This window comes from Sminthopsis crassicaudata, chromosome 4 (genome assembly GCF_048593235.1).
Source record: "Sminthopsis crassicaudata isolate SCR6 chromosome 4, ASM4859323v1, whole genome shotgun sequence".
NCBI lineage: Eukaryota > Metazoa > Chordata > Mammalia > Dasyuromorphia > Dasyuridae > Sminthopsis > Sminthopsis crassicaudata.
In genome coordinates, this window is record NC_133620.1 from 99,912,602 (window position 1) to 99,932,994 (window position 20,393).

Below are 20,393 nucleotides of genomic sequence, written 5' to 3' on the forward strand. Positions count from 1 at the left end.
TTTTGAGCATTGAAACTTTATTCTATTCTCAATTAAAGCAGAAGGTTAACAGTGGCTTGAAGGAATAGAGAGGAAGAGAGCATGATGGAGGAACTTGCCTCACAATCAAACCCAACAGGGAGAAAATTGGATCCAAGAGGGATGCAGGTTAGGCCCCAGACAGCATCTCCCTCTATCTTTTGGCCCCATGATCAGGGACAGATTGGACTGCCACAGCAAAACCAATGCGATTATTGTGCCGGTCAAATTCAGTGTAGAATTTTCGGATGAAGGTTGCTCCCAGAATCCATAGAGGTCCTGTGGGGGGTGGTATATCCAGGCCTCGGAAGGCTAGCAAGCAAAAATTATCACTGCTGTTCAAATCCTGCAAGGAGAGATTAGTTTGGACTCATTCCCTCAAATAAGTCCACATGGTCCTTCATTCCCTCCTTCTGCCCTCCAACCCCAGCTTTTGGCAAATCTTTTCCATTTAGTTCATGTTAATGATAAAATCACAAGAGAATCTTAGGACTGGAAGAGAAAGGATCATAGAAACTCAGAAAGGAGCTTTGAAACCAGCTGGTTCAAACTGCATCTGCATAAGAATCCACCTGCAATATAACCTTAAACTTTTTCTTTTTTCTTTTCTGAGGCTGGGGTTAAGTGACTTGCCCAGGGTCACACAACTAGAAAGTATTAAGTGTCTGAGATCAGATTTGAACTCGGGTCCTCCTCACTTCAGGGCTGGTGCTCTATCCACTGCACCACCTAGCTGCCCCCAATATAACCTTAAATTAAAAGAAATCTAGAAGGAAGTTACCTATTGCCTTCTGAGTCAGCACATTCTATTGTGGCTTAGCTCTTCTTAAGAGGTTTCTCCTTATATCAATCCTCCTACTTAAAGTTTTAATTTGCCTCTTTACAACTTCTACCCATCCTTCCTAGTTCTTCTTTCTGGAGTCAAGCAGCATAATCGAATTATTTTTCCACAAGCCAGCCTTTCTAGCATTTAAAGATAGCTATCATTTTTCCCATCACCACAATCCTTCCCCAAAAGTCTTATCTGGGCTAAACATCCCCAAGTGTCTCCAACCATGCTGGTGGTTGTCCTCTGGAAAATCTCCATCTTATCAATGTTTCTCCTAAAATGCAGTCTACCAAACTAAATACAATACTCTTGATAGCTTGAAGAGGGCAGAATGCAAAATAGCTAGTATCTCCTCCATACCATTACCTAAATTAAATAGCCTAAAACTAAATTTAGCTTTTTGAATTGCTGTCACAATATTGATTGTTTTTGAGCATGCTGTTCACTGAATCTTTCTGATCTTTTCATCAAATTATTTTCTATATACCTCTCCCCATTCTTGTACTTGGGAAGCTAATTTTTGGAACTTACTTCTTATTTATTTCTATTATTAGCTGACCTTGGAATTTTTCTACTTCAGAATTGTCAAATTCACTGCTGTGGACCAAATGTAAAACTCCCCAGTGCTACCTAAACCAGATGAAAATAAATTGGGAAGTTGGGAAATGTTTAGCAAAATAAGTAAAAACACAATACAATGTAGATAATGTTCATTTATAGTTTTTGAATTTAATATGAGGCTCATAGACGGCAGCTAGGTGGCAAAGTAGTTAGAACACCAGGCTTGGAGTAAGGAAGAATCCACTTCCTGAGTTTAAATCTGACCTCAGACATTTAATAGCTGTGTGATCATGAGCAAGTCACTTGCCCCTATTTGCCTTAGTTTCCTCATCTGTAACATGAGCTGGAGAAGGAAATGGCAAACCACTCCAATATTTGTGCCAAGAAAACCCTCAATGAGGTCACAAAGATTTGCACACAACTGAAACAACTGAACAAATAACAAAAGACATTCAACGGTTGATAAATGAATTGAATGAATGAATAAGAAGTTATATATGTGGAGTCACACATGACTGAAAAACTACTGAACAAAAATGTGAGACCCACAGAAATCTCTTTCTGTTTGAGATAGACATTCCTGAACACTATAGTCCAGTCCCTGTCCATTTCAAGAACTCATAAAAGCCTTTTTTGGGGAGTGGGAGTATCTTCTTTCTAATTCCTATTTAGCTTCTTTGATTGAAATGCACTGCCCTTTTCCTTTACTAACTTCTTATTCATTCATTCATCAACCATTAAATGCCTTTTATTATTCATTTGTTTCAGACATATCCAACTCTTCTTGACCCTACTTGAGGTTTTCCTGGCAGAGATTCTAGATTGGTTTGCCATTTCTTAATCCTCTCATTTTACATATGAGAAAACTGAGGCAAAACAGGGTTAAGTGACTTGCCCAGGGACTAAGTATCCGAGGGCAGATTTAAATTCATAAAGATGAGTCTTCTTGACTCCAGGTACAGTGCCATCTAACAATCTAACATCTAACAATGTGTTGAGCAATGTATTTTCCCAGACACACTCTATCTTTGTAGCATCTGTCTCACCACTTCACCTACCCATTTTTTCAGGATCCTACATTCCCTCTAATACCTTGGCTTCTCCCATCTCCATAAATCCCACTATCATCTTTTCAATCTGATAAATCCAGGCATTGCTATTCATTTTTGATTATTTCTTCTTATCTGCCTCTATCTCCCATGAATGGTTCCAATTGAGGGTACAGCCTCCAGAAAAAATTCTCAGTCTAAATCTATCTCAATAAATGAAATGGTAGATATAAAATTCTTTAGAAACCTTAAAGTGACAATTTGTTACTAAATGTAATTATTTCCTATTATTCCACTCAGGATAGGCAATCCAGTTTTGGTTTCTCTCCAGAAAATACAGAATTGACTCTTTTTTTAGTTTGGATGGTAAAACATCAGAGGACCCAAGAAGATGAGAAGTCCAAATGGGAAAAGAAACTATTCCTGAACAAGACCATCTCCATACTCTTAGCCAGTGTGGTATCTGTGGGCATACCTTTGTTACTTAATACCTTTTGCTCCACTCCAGCTGCACAGTTCTTTGGTACTGGGCTTACTTTAGGAGTTGAAAGCATCTTAGACTATTTTAACAGAGCAATTGAAACTCTCAGAAGAAATTCTTGAAGCAGACCCTTGGTGAAGCATTTAATAATAATAATAAATTATACTTGTAAATATTGATAATTATTATAAATAGAAATACTTATAAAGCTAGAAGTACTACTTACAAGTAGTACTAATTATTATAACTCTAAGTACTAATAAATGGTAATACTGTAAGTACTCTTTATAAATAGTAATAATTATTTTAACTATAAGCACTACTTATAAATAGTAATTATAAGTAATACTTATAAATAATAATAATTATTATAAGTACTACTTGTAAATAGTAATAATTAGTATAAATATAAAATACTTATCATTGGTAATATTATAAGTAGAATTGAAATATAAATATTTTATAAGTATAATACATCACAAATATAATAAATACTTAATGTTAAATATAAGAAATTAGCATATTTCTATATTTAAAGCTTAGACATGCTTTAAGGTAGTGAAGGTAAAAATTATCATCTTTTTTTAAATATGAGGAAATGAGGGATGTTAGAGAAGTAAATAATTTTTCCAGAATCAAAGATCAACCATCTTTTGACTACTCCATGGTCAAGATTCTCGTGCCTTAATTACGTAAAGCTCTGATCTCTAGAGAAGAATGCTATTTAGTAGAATCTTCAAACTGGGGGCTATTGAGAAATACTAATGTCTAATTGCCTTATTTTACAGGTGAGGAAGCTCAGGTCCAGAGTGAGGGAAATGAACACACAAAAATCACACAGCTGAACAGTAAGAGAGCAGCCCCTAGAATCCAGATTTCTTAATTTAATTCCATTCAACAAACCTGAAGCATATTTGATTGGTTATACTGTGCTATAGATGTCTGTCCTCAAGGAGGCCACTTTCTACTGGATATGACATAACACAGAAGTATAAATAAATACAAGGTAATTTGAGGAGAAAACACTTTACTGATGAGGATAAGGGAAAGTTTTCCTTAGGAGATTGTATTTGAGCTGAGTCTCAAATTATGGCAAAGATTCTAAAAGGTGGATGTGGAAAGTATGTGAATTCTAGGCATAAGGAACTAAGTTAAAAATATGGAGATGGAAATTTGAATTTTCAATTTGGTTGAAATAGAATTTGCACAGGAAAGTCCTATGAAATGAGATTGGAAAGGGTAGGTGGGAGTCAAATGGGGAAGCTTGTATTTTGCCGGAAAGGAAAGAGTATTGTAATCTGTGACATTTTTATAAGGCATGAAAATTGCTAATATCCTAGAGGAAGTGGGAAGATATGGAAAATTTTTGAGTAAAAGAGTAGCTGGATCAGAGTTGTGCCTTTGGATTATTATTTTAGCAGTTGTAAAGATATCAGAGAAAAGAGACTGGAAAGGAGGATATCAATTAAGAGGCTTTTGCAGAACAGATATTAAAAATTAGAGGGGAAAATAAATTAGAAACAAAAAATCTATTAAATTATAAGTAAAATTAAAAGCTGGTTCTTTGGAAAGTATAATAAAATAGACAAACCAATAGCCAATCTTATTAAAAAGAAGAGTAGAAAATTAGCAGAAGCAGAAGAAATAAAAGAAATAATTAGAAAATATTGTGTATCATTGTATGTTAACAAAACTGAGGACAGAAAAGAAATAAGAAGAATACATTCAAAAATATAAAATATCCAAACTATCAGATAACCTAACAGAGATCTAATATAACTCAATCTCAGAAAAAGAAATTGATTTATCTATAAAGGAATTACAAAAGGAAAAAGAACAAAAAACAAAAACAAACCACCAGATCCTGATGAATCCATGGGAGAATTCTATAAAATTGCGAAAGAATATTTAATATCACACTTCACAAATTATTCTCAAAAAGTGAGGAATAAAACACTCTACTGGAATCTTTTTATGAGACAAATATTGTTCTTATTCCTAAATCAGAGAAAGATAAAACACAAAAAGAAAACTAAAAGTCAATATCATTAATGAACATTGACTCAAAAATTTTAAACAAAATTCTATCAAACATTATAGTGATTTTTCCAAGAAATCATTATGATCAGGTCAAATTTAAATTAGGGATGCAAGACTAGTTCAATATTAGGAAAATAATCAATATGATTAGCAATAATAATGCTTATAACTAACATTTATATAGTGCTCACCATGTGTGTGTGTCAGGCTTTCTGCTGAGCACTTAACATTTGTCTCATTTGATCCTCTCAAAAACCCTGGGAGGGAGCTACTATTATTAGCCCTATTTCATAGAATAGGAAACTGAGGCAAATAGAGTTAAAGTGACTTGCCCAGGATCACAAAGATAGCAGACATCTGAGGCAGGATTTGAATTCAAGTCTCCCCTACTCCAGACCAGTATTATATCTAAGCAGTATTATATCTACAATGTCACTTAGCAATTAAGGGTTATTAAAAACTAAAATATCTAAAACCACAAGAACATCTGAGTAGATGCAGAAAAAGCCTTTGATAAAATGCAACACTTTTTATATTAAAAACCCTGGAAAGTACAGGCAAAGAAGGGGGCCATTTTTTTAATAGTATAAAAAGCATCTATGTAAAACCAAAAGATCATCTTATCAATGGAATATACTAAAACTTTTCCCAACAAATTACAAAAGAGAAACAAAGATGCCTATTCTCTCCACTATTATTTGGTATAGTTCTGGAAATGTTATCAGTAGCAATAAAATAAGAGAATGGAATTGAAGGAATAGAGTAAGAGAAGATTAAAACTATTTCTGTCAATGATATAAGGCTTTCTTGGAAAATCCTGGGGAATCAACACAGATAGCAATTGAGACAATACTTTCAGCAAACAAAATGAGTCCTTAAAAATCAACAGCATTTCTATATAACAAAACACAAAAATAATAGAAAATGAAATTCCATTCAAAATAATTACAAAATGAATAAAATATCAGGGAATCTACCTCTAAAAGTGCACAAAAAACTGGTACAAATTCAATTGCAAAGTACTTCTGAAAGAAATAAAGTATTAAATAGCTAGAGCAATACTCAATGTTCATGGCAAGGCCATGTCAATATAATAAGAATGATAATGCTCCCAAAGTTAATTTGCACTTTTAGTGGCTATATCAATCAAATTACCAAGGTGAAACATTATATGACTCGATAAAATATCAATTCATTTGAGAAAATAAAAAAGCCAGAATATCAAAGGAAATGATGAAAAGAAATAGGGACAAAGTAGGACTCCAACACCACACATTATACAATAAAGCAACAGTCATCAAAACTATATGGAATTGACTAACGAATAGAGAGATTGCTAAGGAAGATCCAGAAACAATGGAACTCAATAACCCTATGTTAACAAAGGAGGAAACATAAATAAATCACCTTAGGAAAAATACCATTTGTTTACAAACTACTAGGAAAACTGGAAAACAGTCCAGCAGAAGTTAGGCTTAGGCCAATACAATACCTTATCCCGATTCTATAATACATTCTAAATATGAACTGAATACTAAAGATGGCATAATTAAAAAATTATAAAAAGTTAGAAGAGAAATATCATGTACCTCTCATGGCTATGGATAGAAGAATTACTCTTAATCAAATAAGAAATAGACAATTGCGAAAGATAAAAACATAACTTTGATTTCTTAAAATGGAAAAAGCTTCTGTGCAGATAACATTAATGCATATAGGATAAAAAGAAAAGCGATTGGATGGGGAAAAACCCTTTGTATCAAATTTCTCTGACAAAACCTTGGTATCTAAAACATAAACATTTAACAGATATAAGACCAATAGCTATTCCCAATAGATAAATGGTCAGATGATATGAAAAAAAAACAGTTCTCTTAAAAAGAACTACAAAGTATTTACAAGTGCATGAAAATTGCTCCATCACTAATAATAAAAGAAATACACATCAAAACCATCCTGCAATTTGACCAAATGCAAAAATGACCAAACAATGACAATAATCACCATCAAAGGGAGTTGTATACAACTATTACAGTAGCTCTATGAAATGGTACAATCATTTTGGAAGTCAATTTAGAATTATTCAAATAAAGTTCCTATAATGTCCATATTCTTTGAACCAAAGACTTCATAAATGGACTTATATTCTTATGTAATTCATCGATAAGGAAATAGTCCTCATATCCTCCAAAATAATTATAGAAGCACTTTTTCTGATAGCTAAGAATTGGAAACAAAATAGATTCCCATTAAATGGGTAATAGATCAATTGTGGTACATGAATCTAATGAAAGATTACTGTGCTTTAAGAAATGATGTAGGTGATGAATTCAGAGAACTATGGAAAGATCAATATGAAGTGACACAGAATGAAGTAAGCAGAGCCAAAAAACAATACACATAGAAACTACAGCAATGGAAATGGAGATAACAGTCACACTCCAAACAAGTAAATGTAACAAAATTATAAAAGATCACTCAAGACTCAAATGAAGAAACATAAAAGGGCAACCCCAACTCACCCATTCATGGAAGTGGAAAGTCCACAGGAACACATAGAGCCTGTTTTCAGACTATCCATGTAAGGATATGTTATGCTGATTTAAAAAAAAATTTCCTCTCTAAAAAATACTATTTGTCATATGGGATGGCTCTCTAAGAAGGGAAAGGGAGAGGAATACTTGGAGATTGGTGATAGAAAAAAATCAATAAAACCTTTTTTTTAAAAGAGGTTTTTACAATCACCAGGTTAGAGATGATGCTGGCCTGAATAAGACTGGTGTCTGTGTAAGTAGAAAGGAGAGATGGATGGATGGAAGAAATGGAAAGGTGTAATCTAGATGAGTGGCATTTGATTACCTGAAAATGGAGAGGGAAAAGGAAAAAGATAAGGACTATGTAGAACTTTTGAACCTTAGGTGACTGAAGATTGGTGGTCTGGATATACAGTGAAGGGAGAGCACAAGTCCCATTTAGAAATGTTATTTGAAATGTTGATGGGACATTCAGGTAGAGGTATCTGGCAGGAATTTGGAGATGTGAGACTAACCTTCAGGATTGGGTTTAGCTTTAGTCATTTACAAGTGATTCATGTATCAATTATCTTTGTCATCATTATTATTTTGGAGGCAATTACCTGTCCAGTATCACACAGCTAGTAAATATTTGAAGTCACATTTGAACTCAGATCCTTATAAGTAGGGCTGGTGCTCTATCCACTGTACCACTTAGCTGCCCCTTTTATTTATCAATTATAATTGAACCCACAGGAGCTAAGATCAGCAAGAGAGAGTATTGAAAGAAAAGAGGATCCAGGAAAGAGCTCTTTCTCCATCTAGCTGTATAACCTCAAACAAATCAATTCATGTTTCTGAGCCTCAGTTTCCTCATTTGTAAAATAGGAATAATATTTATACTACCAGTCTTACAGGGTTGTTGGGATAAAAACATTTAATAACCTTGTGAGTTATTGTTTCTGTTATGCCATTTTACTCTGTAGCAAATAAAGCACCGAACCTAGAGTCAGAAAGATCTGAGTTCAAATCCCACCTTTGATACTTGCTAACTTTGTAACCATAGACAAATCACAAATTCCCTGAGCCTCAGTTTCTTTGTTTATAAGATAAAATTAATCTATATGATTGAAGTCTCTTCACACTTTAGATTTATGATTTTAGGAACTCTTCCCCTTTTTTCCCACCACTTTGGGGCTAGTTATTAAATTAACCTTTTTTTTAAATGAAGGGAGAGCAAGGGCCCCTTTAGCTCTACACTCAACCTCCTACCCTCAACCCTGGTTCCCAACTCTGTAGTTAATATTTCACAATCCTTTACTTCAGAGATAGAAAGAGGAAGAGAGACACAGATTCAGAGAATCAGATGAAAAATGACCCAGAAACTCACCTCTAAAACATAGTCAGAACTGTGGAGTGTGAAGGGCTTGCCGTCCAGGGAGAAGGAGATATCTGGGAGCGTGGATGCCAGATCACATTGTACAAGATACTGTAGGCAGAAAGTGCCCCAAGGCCTGTGGTGAGATCCAGGTATTCCAGACTGGTAGGTTCACAGGTCAGTAAGAAAGGGATGAAGTATTTATATGGACTCTTTCTCAGTGTCTATCTGAGCTCAGGAGCTTTCACAAAGAGTAGAAAGCAACCTCAGAGATTAGCTAGCTTCACCTGTAATCTGAATAGGAAGCTCTTCTGCTTCTATAGCAATGGTGTCAAAATTAAATAGAAAACCACAAATTAATAATATCTATGTCATGTATTTTTATCTATTTTATTAAGCATTTGCTAGTTAGTTTCTCTTTAGAGTATACTCATCAAGATGATGAGGTGATCATATGCTTCCTCTGATTATAGGGGATTTACTCTCAGTGGGAGCAGCACATTTCACTTTTGGGCTGCCTTAATTTTTAGAAGGAAATGGCTTTGCAAAACTCCAAATGAGGTCACAAAGAGTTAGGTATGACTAAAACAACTAAAAATTAGGCCATTTTTTCTTATATTGAACTAAAATCTGGCTTGGCAACTTCCATTCATTGCTCTTAACAATACCTTCCGAGGCTAAGTAGACCAAATTATTTCTTCCTTCAAATGCTTTTAGAGAAATTGTAAATTTTTCCACCTACTCCAATATTATGTTATAGAGAGGTAGACTTTGGCTCAATCTAAGAACTTTCTAACAGTCGAATCTCTTGAATATAATAGTAATGGTTGTCTTATATAAGGTGGTAAACTCCCTGTCAAAGGAAGTATTCCAAAAGCAGCTGGATGAACACCTGTAAGAGATTTTGTGAATTAAATGTCTGTACAGGGTAGAATGAAGCAGTTTGAAGTTCCTACAAATTCTGACATCTATGATACTCTGATGGTAATATTGCATTTGTAGGGGAAGGGCAAGCTGAAATGGGACCAACACATTTAGGATAACTATCTCCTGCTGCTCTTTCCATTCTCTGGGAAGGTGACTTCAGTGCCCTGGTTCTTACCCAGCCTTTTTTTTTTTTTTTTTTTTTTTTTGGTATCTACCCATTCTCCTCTTCCCAGAGTTTGGCTTGCTCACCTGGTCTCCATCTTCCTTAACTCCCAGAGTCATCATCATTTCCCTCATGGAGCTGGTTGGACCTGTGATGAAGGAAGCTCCAGTGTCCACAGATGCTATGCAACCATCCTGGCAGGACAACACATTGGATTCGACAGAAACCCTGTATGGGGAAGGCCAGAGACAGACAGACGGCTCATGAGCCAGCAGAGTCAGTCACTGATCCCACCTCCAGAGACTTGGAGCCTCAGAGAACTTGGGAATAGAACAAATTATAGATATCATCCCTGATTTCAGGGAGTTGATATTTGGGTAGAGGAAGGAGGGGTGAGATGTAATACCCCAATTATATGACAAGGTGATTCAGAAAATGGGCTGTCCTGATGGAAAATAAGTGAACTGAAACTGAGGAGGCTTCTTAAAGGACCTCCATGTGTTAGAGGCAGAAGGAAGTCATTATGACAATGTTTGCAAAACATTTCTCTATAGCCATCTTATGAGGAAAGTATAGTAGAAGTACTGTTACTCCTATTTCACAGTTGAAGCTACTGGAACACATTGTTACTTGCCCAAGGTCACACAGCCAGTAATCAAATCCAGGATTTAAATCCAGGTCTCCTGATTCCATTTGGAGCAGTCACTTTATTTTTTGCATTGGTAGGGCCCATCTTTACCTTCCTCTGCCTCCTCATCCTTCCCTCTCATGCATGGATATCTAGTTGTGTTAATAGTTTACAGCAGTGGTCTCTACTGAAGGATTTTAGTGGACAGATAATAACCCAGAAGTGTCTGAACTTAATGAAGTGCATGACGCAGGCTCTGGGGGTTGGCCCACAATAGATGTGTCTGAATTTCAGGGATGGGGAAGATGAGGTAAAAGTAGAACCAGTGGTGATTTCTGACCCGTTCATTTGGATCTGCCAGAAGCCTGGATGGCTGATGTTGATGTAGTGTAAAGTCCCTTCGTAATAGTTGGGGTCGCTCCCGCCAAGTATAATCTCTCCACCTGGCACATGAGAATTCCTGGAGAATAGAAGACAGGTTTTTTTCCTCTGAAACCCAAAGATCTAGGATTAAGGAAAAATTGGGGAAGGGAGTTGGAGAATCGGGACATCATGTCAACAAACATTAAGCATCAGCTGAATGTCAAGCACTCTGGTAAGCATTGGAAAGAGACATGGGAGACAGGATGCAGTGAGCAGCATGGGAGAGCAAGACTAGGGAACATGCATTTCCCTCAAGGATCCATCTCCTCCTCTCCTGGATCTCATAGTTTGGACCTTGTAGAACGCTATTCAATCACATCCCTGAATGAGAAGTCCCTCCAATAAGTGATCACCGAGCCTTCACCTGAAAGACCCCATTTTTGGAGAAATCAATTACTCCCAAATCAGCCCATGCCATTTTTGGATAGCTCTAATTTTTTCAGGCTGGGTCAGCCCAACCTGACCCAACAGTCACTGCAGGAATTAGTAGAAAAGGAACAAGGATGGAGATGTGCAAATGAGCACCAGGAAAATGAATGCAAATTGGCACACATTCTCTTCCTGTAGGCGTTTTTAGGCATAGACACCATAAAGTGGGTTTTGGTGCCTGGAAAAAGATTATGGAAAGGCTGAGAAAGAAGGTAGTTAGGAATGCAAAGATCTGTGACTATTTGGGAGTAAAAATAGAGGGGTGCACAGAGAACATCAGCACATAGCCACTGATGAGCCTCAGGGGGCCTCTCTGAAGCACCTCTGGGCTGCTAGGGTGTGTGACTTGGGGCTCATGCTGCTAAAGAAGCACAGGGGCAGGGAAGCTGGAGTATCCGAGCCATCTCAGGCTGGGCTTGTCTCCTCACTTGGAATTCCTATAAAGAGATAGGGAAGAGTTGAAGGAATTATTTGGCCACTCCCATCCCTGTTCCCTTTCACAGTGAAGAACTCATTTGATCTTCAAGATACCTTTAGCAATGTATTTTATGTGATAATTAAAATTACAGACTTCATTGGCTATTGCTCTCTTAAAAAAGAGTAGTGTTTCAAATCATTGAAAGGGAGCAAGGTTTACGTGAGTATGTGCACTTGTGTCTATGCCAGCTGCTGTACACACATGCCATTCTAAGCTCCCTCCTATTCTCTCTACCACCAACTCTTGTGTCCTCAACCTTTTTCCTGCTTTGTTTGATGTGATTTTTATAATAAATGTAAACATTCCCATCAAAGGTATAGAGCATAACCCACAATCCATCTATGCCATTCAACTGTAGTCCATGATCACCTGTAAGAAGTTCTCAGGAGACTCTCCCAATGTCTTCTCTCAATATGTAGAATTCATGTGGTTGTAGATGGAATATTCAATCTCTTCATCTATTTGATCTTACCCTTATGACTTCACCAATCTATGCCTTTTTTTTGGTGATAAAACTCTGATTTAAAATTAGAGCTAGTATTACATGCATACCAAATTTTAGAATCTCAAAAAAATAGAAATTGGAACTGGAAAGGACCACAGAGGTCATCCATGGTTTGAAGACTATCTCATGGGACATCTTGTTCTATTACTGCCTTCTAGAACAACTTGAGGTGTAATAACTGTTTCTTCTCTAGGCCTATCACACTTTTATTTACTACTGTGATTAAAGGCAATGTCAAACTCTCAAATGCCAAGGGCCTGAACTGGATTAAAGTGTAAATGAGAATGTTTAGTAAAATAAATAAAAATACGATTAAAAACAGAAAAAAATGGAACTATTAAAACACAGAGGACAATTGGAAGATAATTAGAACAATTCTGTGTCATGGAAACCCAGAGAAGAGAGAAGGTCAATGGGGGTTATTTTCAGGAGATTGAGGATTGGGGGAAAAAATCAGGTTTGAGATTAGCAGGTCATTGCTGACTTTTTAACATAAATAGTTTTATCTCACTTCAAAATTTCCCTGAGTTTTCATGGAATTATATAATTTTACAGTTGGAAGGGATCTCAGAGGTCATCTAAGAAGTGTTGAGAGCTAAGTGTCAAATATGGTCCCATGTATCTCACAATAGTTGAATTAGGAAGCAGATTAAAATGTAATTGGAAAATATTTCACAAAATGAAATAACATGAATCTGTGGTTTTCTGAGTCAAGATGTGACCCACAGGGATCTTATGTAGCTTTTATATTTGAATTTGATACCACTGCTCTAGTCCAACCTATGCCTGAAAGGTCCCTACTATCTCTATCTACAAATGTCTCTTCAACTATTGCTCATAAGATCTTCATTGAGAGGGAACCATCATCTCCCAAAGCAGCCTATACTACTCTTAGACAGCTCTAGTCATTTTTTCCTGACACTAGCCTAACAATCTCTTCAAAACCATTGCTATTGGTTGTGCCTTTTGGGAATAAATGGAACAAATTTAATCCCTTTTTAACATAACAGATTTCCAATCACTACAAGACAGTTACCATGTTCCCCATCCCCTCCATCTTAGTCTTCTTTTTTTCCAGGCTAAACATTCATGACTCAAGGTTCTTTATCATTGTGGTTGTCCTCCTTTGGACACCCTCCAGATTATGAACATCCTTCTTGCCCAGAAGTATTCCAGAGCAGTGAATTTAAGTCAAAGGACTGGTCATTAGGATTATCACCACCTTATTCTTGGAAGCTATGCAGTCTCAAATCACAATAGTTTTTTGGGCTGTGATAGCCCCTCATTGACCCATACTGAGCTTGTAGTCTACTAAAGCCCCCAGATCTTTTTCAATAAAAGTGCCACCCCTAACTTGTACATGTAAAGTTGATTTTTTAAAAAAAATGCATGTATATGAATCCTATTAAATTTCATCTTAAATGAAGCCTAAGTTCTACTCTATTGAGAGTTTTGGGGATCCTGACTGTCATTTTAGAATGTTAATTATCCAATCTCAGTTTTGTGTCACCTGCACATGTGATAGCCATGCCGTCTAGAACCATCCTTTCTCCTCTCTTTAATCATAGAGGAAGAACTGTCTCTTCTCCTTTCCCAGGTTAATCCCTCTACTTGATTCCTGCCCACTTCCCTCCTATTCTTCAAGACCCTTTCTCCACCAATCATCCTTTTTTGGCTTTTCCATCTCTCCTTCTCCACAGATTCTTCTCTACCTACAAAAAAACTCAGTTCTTCAGTACGTTTTTTTTTTAATTTATTTAAAACTACATACATTTTCCTTGAACATTTGCTATCCTAGAGCTATCATTTTTTCCCCCTTTCACCACCAATTTCCTACCATCTCTGCCGCCTTTCCCTCATTACTCAATATTTCTTTAGTCATGCCATGTAACACTTCATGTGGTCTTTTTAACTCCTTATAACCTGCCATCTATCAATATTAACTTTGACCTTCTAAATACTGGGATTATCCTTGCCAAGGGCAGCAGCAGCCTCCTCTTCCTTAAACCCAATGGTTTTTCATTCTTCTTGACCCAAATTTAGTCTGTCTTTGACCTTATTGGCCCCTTCAACCCTCTCTTCCTCTAGGCTTCCATGACACAGCATTGAATTGGTTCTTTTCCTACTTCCCTGATCACTTCTCTGGGCATTTTACCAGCACAAATTCCCATCCTTTTAGATATACCATGGTCAGCACTGATCTTTGTTTTCCTTGTTTGTTTTTTTTTTTTATATTCTCCTTCAGATATCTCATCCATTTCCATAGCTTCAACTGTCACCTCCATGCAGAAGACTACAAATTCTCCATCTCTTCCCCAATTTCACCCATCTGCTTAGTGGATGAACATCACTTCAAATTCTTTGTACTTTCTAATATACTTGTCTGTATCTTACTCCCCAGCTAGTCTGTTACCTCCCTAAAGTGAGGAATTGTGTCTAAGCTAACCTTTATAATTCCCCTGGTACCTAGCATAGTACTCTGTATCCAGGAAGAGCTTTAAAAATACATGTCAAATGAATGTTGTTGCATGAACCCAAAGTTTTGAAGGATAGATAGGAACTAGAACCATGATTCCACTGCTATGGGGATCTCCCTCCAGGGTAAAGGAATCACCTCTACCTTCTTTGCAATCCTAGTGAGCCATTGAAAATCAAATAGAACAATTAGGCCATACATAAGGATCCCTTTGGATTGCATAAAACCTCATATTAGCATCATTTATGCTTTACTGTGTTTGATTTTGTTAAATATTTCCTAATTACATTTTACTCTGGGTGAATTATATTCTAAAGCATCGTGACAGCCCAGGAGACTGTATTTGACACCTCTGAACTAGCATACTGGGTAAAGTGACTTCTCCAGGTTCACACAGCCAGTATATATCAGAGGCAGCACCTGAACCCTGGTCTTCCTAGCTAGTTCTCTTATCTACTCTTTCTCTTTGCTGTTTTTTCAATGTATCCAGAATAAAACTAATGATCTTTGCATTCATATTAATCTATCCCTTTTGGATTTTATAGCTTCATTTTTCACAACACTATTATCCTCCCATTCACCCATGCTAAAAACCTAAACATCTTCCTTGACTCCCCTTTCTGCCCTTCTTGTCATTATTATATCCTGCAGTCTTTCTTTTTCATGTTGCCAAAATCTACCTTCCTCCCTTTTCACTGCTACTACCACTGCTGCTACTCAATCCAGGTCCTCATCATCACCTCCCTGGACTATTTAATAGCTTCTTAATTGCATTCCCTGCCTCCTGTGTCTCTCCCTTTTAATCGAAGAACAGCTGCCAATTTAATCTTCTAATAGGACAGCCTTCTATATATGATTTCTTCTTTCCCCAAATCCAGTTCAAAATCCTTCAATAGCTGCTCCTTCATCATGCTTCATCATGGCATTTAAAGTAATCCATAGTTTCACCTTGGACCCTTAATAGCTAGCATTTTCCTCTTCAGTCTTATCTTTTACTATTTTTCAAAACAAATTCTCTATTAATCTAATTTTTTCTCCAAAAACAGCATGTGCCTTTCTGTCTCAGAGTTCTGCAAACAAAGTTGCCTTCCCCTTTCCCTCTTATTATCTAAGACCTACCCTTCCTTCAAGGCCAAAGTCTAATCTTGCTTGTGTCTGGAGGCCTTCCATAAGGGCCCTGGTTCCAAGTGATGGTTTCTTCTAAAACACAGAATCTAGAACTGGAAAGGACCAAAGGGATCTCAGAATTCACCCATATTTCATATGAGGAAACTGAGGCTCACAGAGATTAAAAACTTGTCTCAAGGCTACTTAAGTAGAAGAGCTAGGATTGAAATCCAGATTTTTTAACTTCAAACTCCAGGCTCTTTTTACCTTACTACATTGCTTTCCCCTAACAATCATTGTCACTTTGGCAGGGGGGAGGGGTGAAGCAATTGGGATTAAGTGACTTGCTTAGGGTCACACAGCTAGTGTTAGAAGTCTGAGGTTGGATTTGAACTCTTCAGAGCCAGTATTCCATCCACTGTGCCATCTAGTTGCTCCCATTATCATTCTTACCATTCACTCTCTGGTTTTGTTAAGTACTTTGATTTATCAATTGAAAAAGAGTGCAGTTGGAGCTGGAAGGCTTGAGATCTAAGTATTTTCACTTGTGCGAATTTAACAATTCTGTGATTCAGTCTCCTAATCTATAAATCTACTCTAGACAAGAGTTCTTAACCTTTTTGTGTATGTCATGGATGCTGTGGGCAACCTGGTAAAGCCAATAGATCTCTTCTCAAAAATTATATTTTTAAATGTACAAAATCCTATGATTTCAAGGAATCTAATTATATTGAAATAACTTTTTTTTCCTTTCTAGGTTCATGGACCCACTGAAAACTATTCACAGACTCCCTTCTGGATCCAGAAATCTTACCTCCATCTCTATGAAAATGATCTCTAAAATTCTTCCCAGCTGAAAAAAATCTATGCTCCTATAAGGAACATATTGTTTCTTTAACTAGGACTGCTAAACTCTTCAATGTTAGCTGAGATGTATTATTATCCTTCTTTGGATTTCCAATGTGTTGAGTCACAAAACCTCACATTTTTACAGTTGGTCAAGTTTTCTTCACAATTATGTAATGTAAGGATTCCCCCATTTTACAGAAAAAACTAGGCCTCAGGGAAATTTGGTGACTTGCCCAAGATTTCCAAATTAATAAGGATTATAGGCAGGTATTTCAATTACAAGCCCAATACTCTATTCACTACATCATGTCAGCAAACAGAATTTGGTGAAAGTGTCAATGATGATTGATAGTGATGGAAAGGGGAAAGAGTTCTATTGGAGGAGGAGCCTGAAGCTTCTGCCCACGAAGTCAGACAAAAGTCACTGCTGTCAAAGGGGTTTGCCTGACTGTTGCTAGCTTGTAGAAGAAAAGGCACATCCCCAGCTCTTGCTTACATGGGTCACCAGTTCAAGGCTAGCCTTCATCCCTCTAGTAATTCCAAACTTCATCTGTGTGGCTGATTTAGTCTTATTTTGACTTGGGTGTATGAAGCATCATGTCTTGTAGGACATTTTGATGCTTAGGAGGACCTGTGATCGCATCAGTGTGGAAGCTCTCTCCAATTCCAGAATGAATCGCATCCATTGTCTCACCTGTAGCAACTTGTGCTTATGCTTTTCCATGAATCTCTCTGCAGCAGATTCTCTAGGATGCTGAATGGAGAACTCAATGACAAGCTATCAGTCCAGGACATAATTTTGGTAGCTGAATATTTACTGAGCACCTACCAGTAAAATACCCTGTTAATTTCTGGTTATATTGTTGAGTTCTTTTGAGGGAGGTACATTAAAAACTTGTGATTTAATTGAGTTTGGCCCAAAAGACTTAATAGCAGCATGGCACACTGGAAGGAATACTTGATTTGGAGCAAGATGTTCTCAATTTGAATCTTGATTTTGCCCCATAAACCTGTGTGATCTTGAATAGGTTACCTAACCTTTTAGCTTCAGTTTCCTCATCTGTAAAAATGAATGGATTTTAGTGAATGGCTTCTAAATTCTCTTTTAGCTCTGAGTTTATGGTTTTATAATTCTAATTTCTTATGATAACCATAGGACTACTTTTTCACCTCATTTTCCTAATCTGTAAAATGATTGAGTTGTAGACAATGGCTTCTAAATTTTCTTTCAGTTCTAAGTCTATAGTTCTATGAATATATCATCTCATAACAGCTATATACCCTTTGGCTTCAATTTTCTATTCTCAATCTATGGTTCTTTGAGTCTGTTGTCTCACAATAGCCTTATGACTAAGGGCAAGTCATAGTATCCTCTTTGAACCTCAGTGTCCTCATCTGTAAAATGGGGCAGGGATGATATCTACTTCACAGGGTTGTTGTGAAGATCACACAAAACACTATCTTCCAAGTATTTTATAAACCTTAAAGTTGTTTCAATAGTACTTTATAGTTCCACAGAAACTTTCCACAGAACAACAATAACAAGGCACTCATCTCTCTGGTCTTCAGTCTCATCATCTGTAAAATGAGGCTACTGGATTAGATCAAGTATTCTTAACCATTTTTGTGACCTAGAACCCTTTGGCAGTTTGGTATAGTCAAAGGACCCCTTCTTAGAATAATGTTTTTGAACAATTGAAGGAAATAAACACAATTTTCCCCATCTAATTAATAAATTTCCTAAAATCTATTCATAGAATTCTTGGGGATTCGTGGACCCCAAGTTAAGGACCTCCTGAAAAAGATGATCTAGAGGCCTTTACAAGTGCTAGATTTTATAATCCTAATTGATTTCATCTATATGAACTACAGTTATCTTCACCTATAAAATGAGGATAGTAATCCCTACCCTACCTCACAATGTGATATAAGGAGCAAATGGAATAGATGAGTGTAGTGTTTAATTATAAAGTGTAAAGCCTTAGGCAAATGCTAAGTTGGTAACTGGGTAAATGTACAAATGTACAAAACCATGTTTTCCCAAGCTAAATAAAAATCACTTTTCCAGATATCTCATTTGATTTATGGGACTCCCTCACATTAGCATGGTTCTAGGGTTCAACTGTCTCTCCAAAAAGCTCTGGATGCCACAGAAGTTTCCCCCCAGGCTTTTGGGACTGATGCTCTTGACCATCCAGCAGATGGGACAGTCAGAAGCACAATTCCTCTTCTTTCCTCCCACCTAGAAGAATAGCCTTACCTGCTGTAGTAGATAGAGAAGACTTCTTTTTCCAGCATCCCTTGGGAGATTATGTTGTCAAAGAAAGGAACGATTTTGCTCATTGATCGGGCAGGGAAACCCAGGCCCAGGATACCATCAAACTTGGCCAGTCCAAAAGGCAACAGGGGCAGCACTGTGACCTCACCAAATGACTGGGTCATTTTGATCCCACCAACCTATGGGATAAAGAAATCAGAGCTGGTAGGCAACACGGGGATATTGCCAGGAGAGCTGGGTCCAGTTCGAACTCTAGGTTACAAGAAATCATATTAGCTCCTGATTTGGAAAACAGTTAAATTTGGAGGAATTAGGGAGGAAAAATAAGAGAAATTGGTACTAAGAATATTGGTTTGGAATCAGAAGGAATTGTTGAGGTCAGTCCAACTCTCTTGTTTTACAAATAAGAAAACTGATGGCCAGAAAATGAAATGACTTTCCTAAGATCAAAAAGCAAGCACCAGAATCCAGATTTGGATGCAGCTTTTTAAAATTCTAGAGCTCCCAACTAATTCATTCTGGTCATAACACTGCTCCATCCCATGGGTTGCTTGCCTGACAAGTCTACCCCTTTACCACTCCCTGTGTGCCCTCCAATGCCCCTTTTAGTACCTACATCTCCTTCTGGATTGCCCTTCCTACTTATCAAAACCTGATTTCACCTAGATAAAAGTATTAATGGAGTTGTAGGCCACATGGTATAAGTTATGCTGGCCTTCTCCCTTGGCAATAACCTGGCCTAAAGTCAACTCAAGAGATCAGACCTAGTGGAACACTGGGAAGAGAGGGGAAGGTTGGACTCGGGCCAAATTGGAATGAACCAAATTTGTTATCTATTTTTCACTTTCTTCTCCATCTCCTCTCCGGATCCTCTTCTCCCTACCATATTCCTAATGCCTTTAACCCCAAAACCTCATTCCACTCCCTAAGATTCACACCCAGCCACATTCCCAGGACACCCAGAGGGTATTAGTCCAAGCCTCACATTTAATTTATTTCCTTTCCCTCCAAGTCTCCCCTCCAAAAATACTTCTTTCCAGTGACTCATTTCCCAGGGTCTTCCTCTCAGCTAAAAGACTAAAAGTCCATCTTTGCTAACATATTAGTTGGCCTGTAGTTTACCCCTCCAGATTAATATGGTACTCCAGTCCACTCAAACTGCTAGTGAGCTCTCAAAGTCCTTAAGGAGATGAGGATAGTGTGTATTTTAGAACTGTGAAGAGATGTATAGCACAGATATTTTTGATATTCTCAAATCATA

General features: G+C 37.1%; 1 protein-coding gene across 1 annotated transcript in view; it reads right to left on the reverse strand.

The window, feature by feature from the left end:
* The window catches only part of REN (renin), a 28,271-nt gene continuing 7,878 nt past the window's right edge, over nt 1-20,393 (reverse strand). The window contains exons 5-9 of the mRNA XM_074308898.1: nt 19,115-19,311; nt 10,928-11,047; nt 10,046-10,187; nt 8,882-8,980; nt 1-364 (exon numbers count right to left, since the gene is read on the reverse strand). Coding sequence (XP_074164999.1) covers nt 173-364; nt 8,882-8,980; nt 10,046-10,187; nt 10,928-11,047; nt 19,115-19,311 — 750 coding nt within the window. The 3' untranslated portion in view covers nt 1-172. The remainder of the gene's footprint in view (nt 365-8,881; nt 8,981-10,045; nt 10,188-10,927; nt 11,048-19,114; nt 19,312-20,393) is intronic.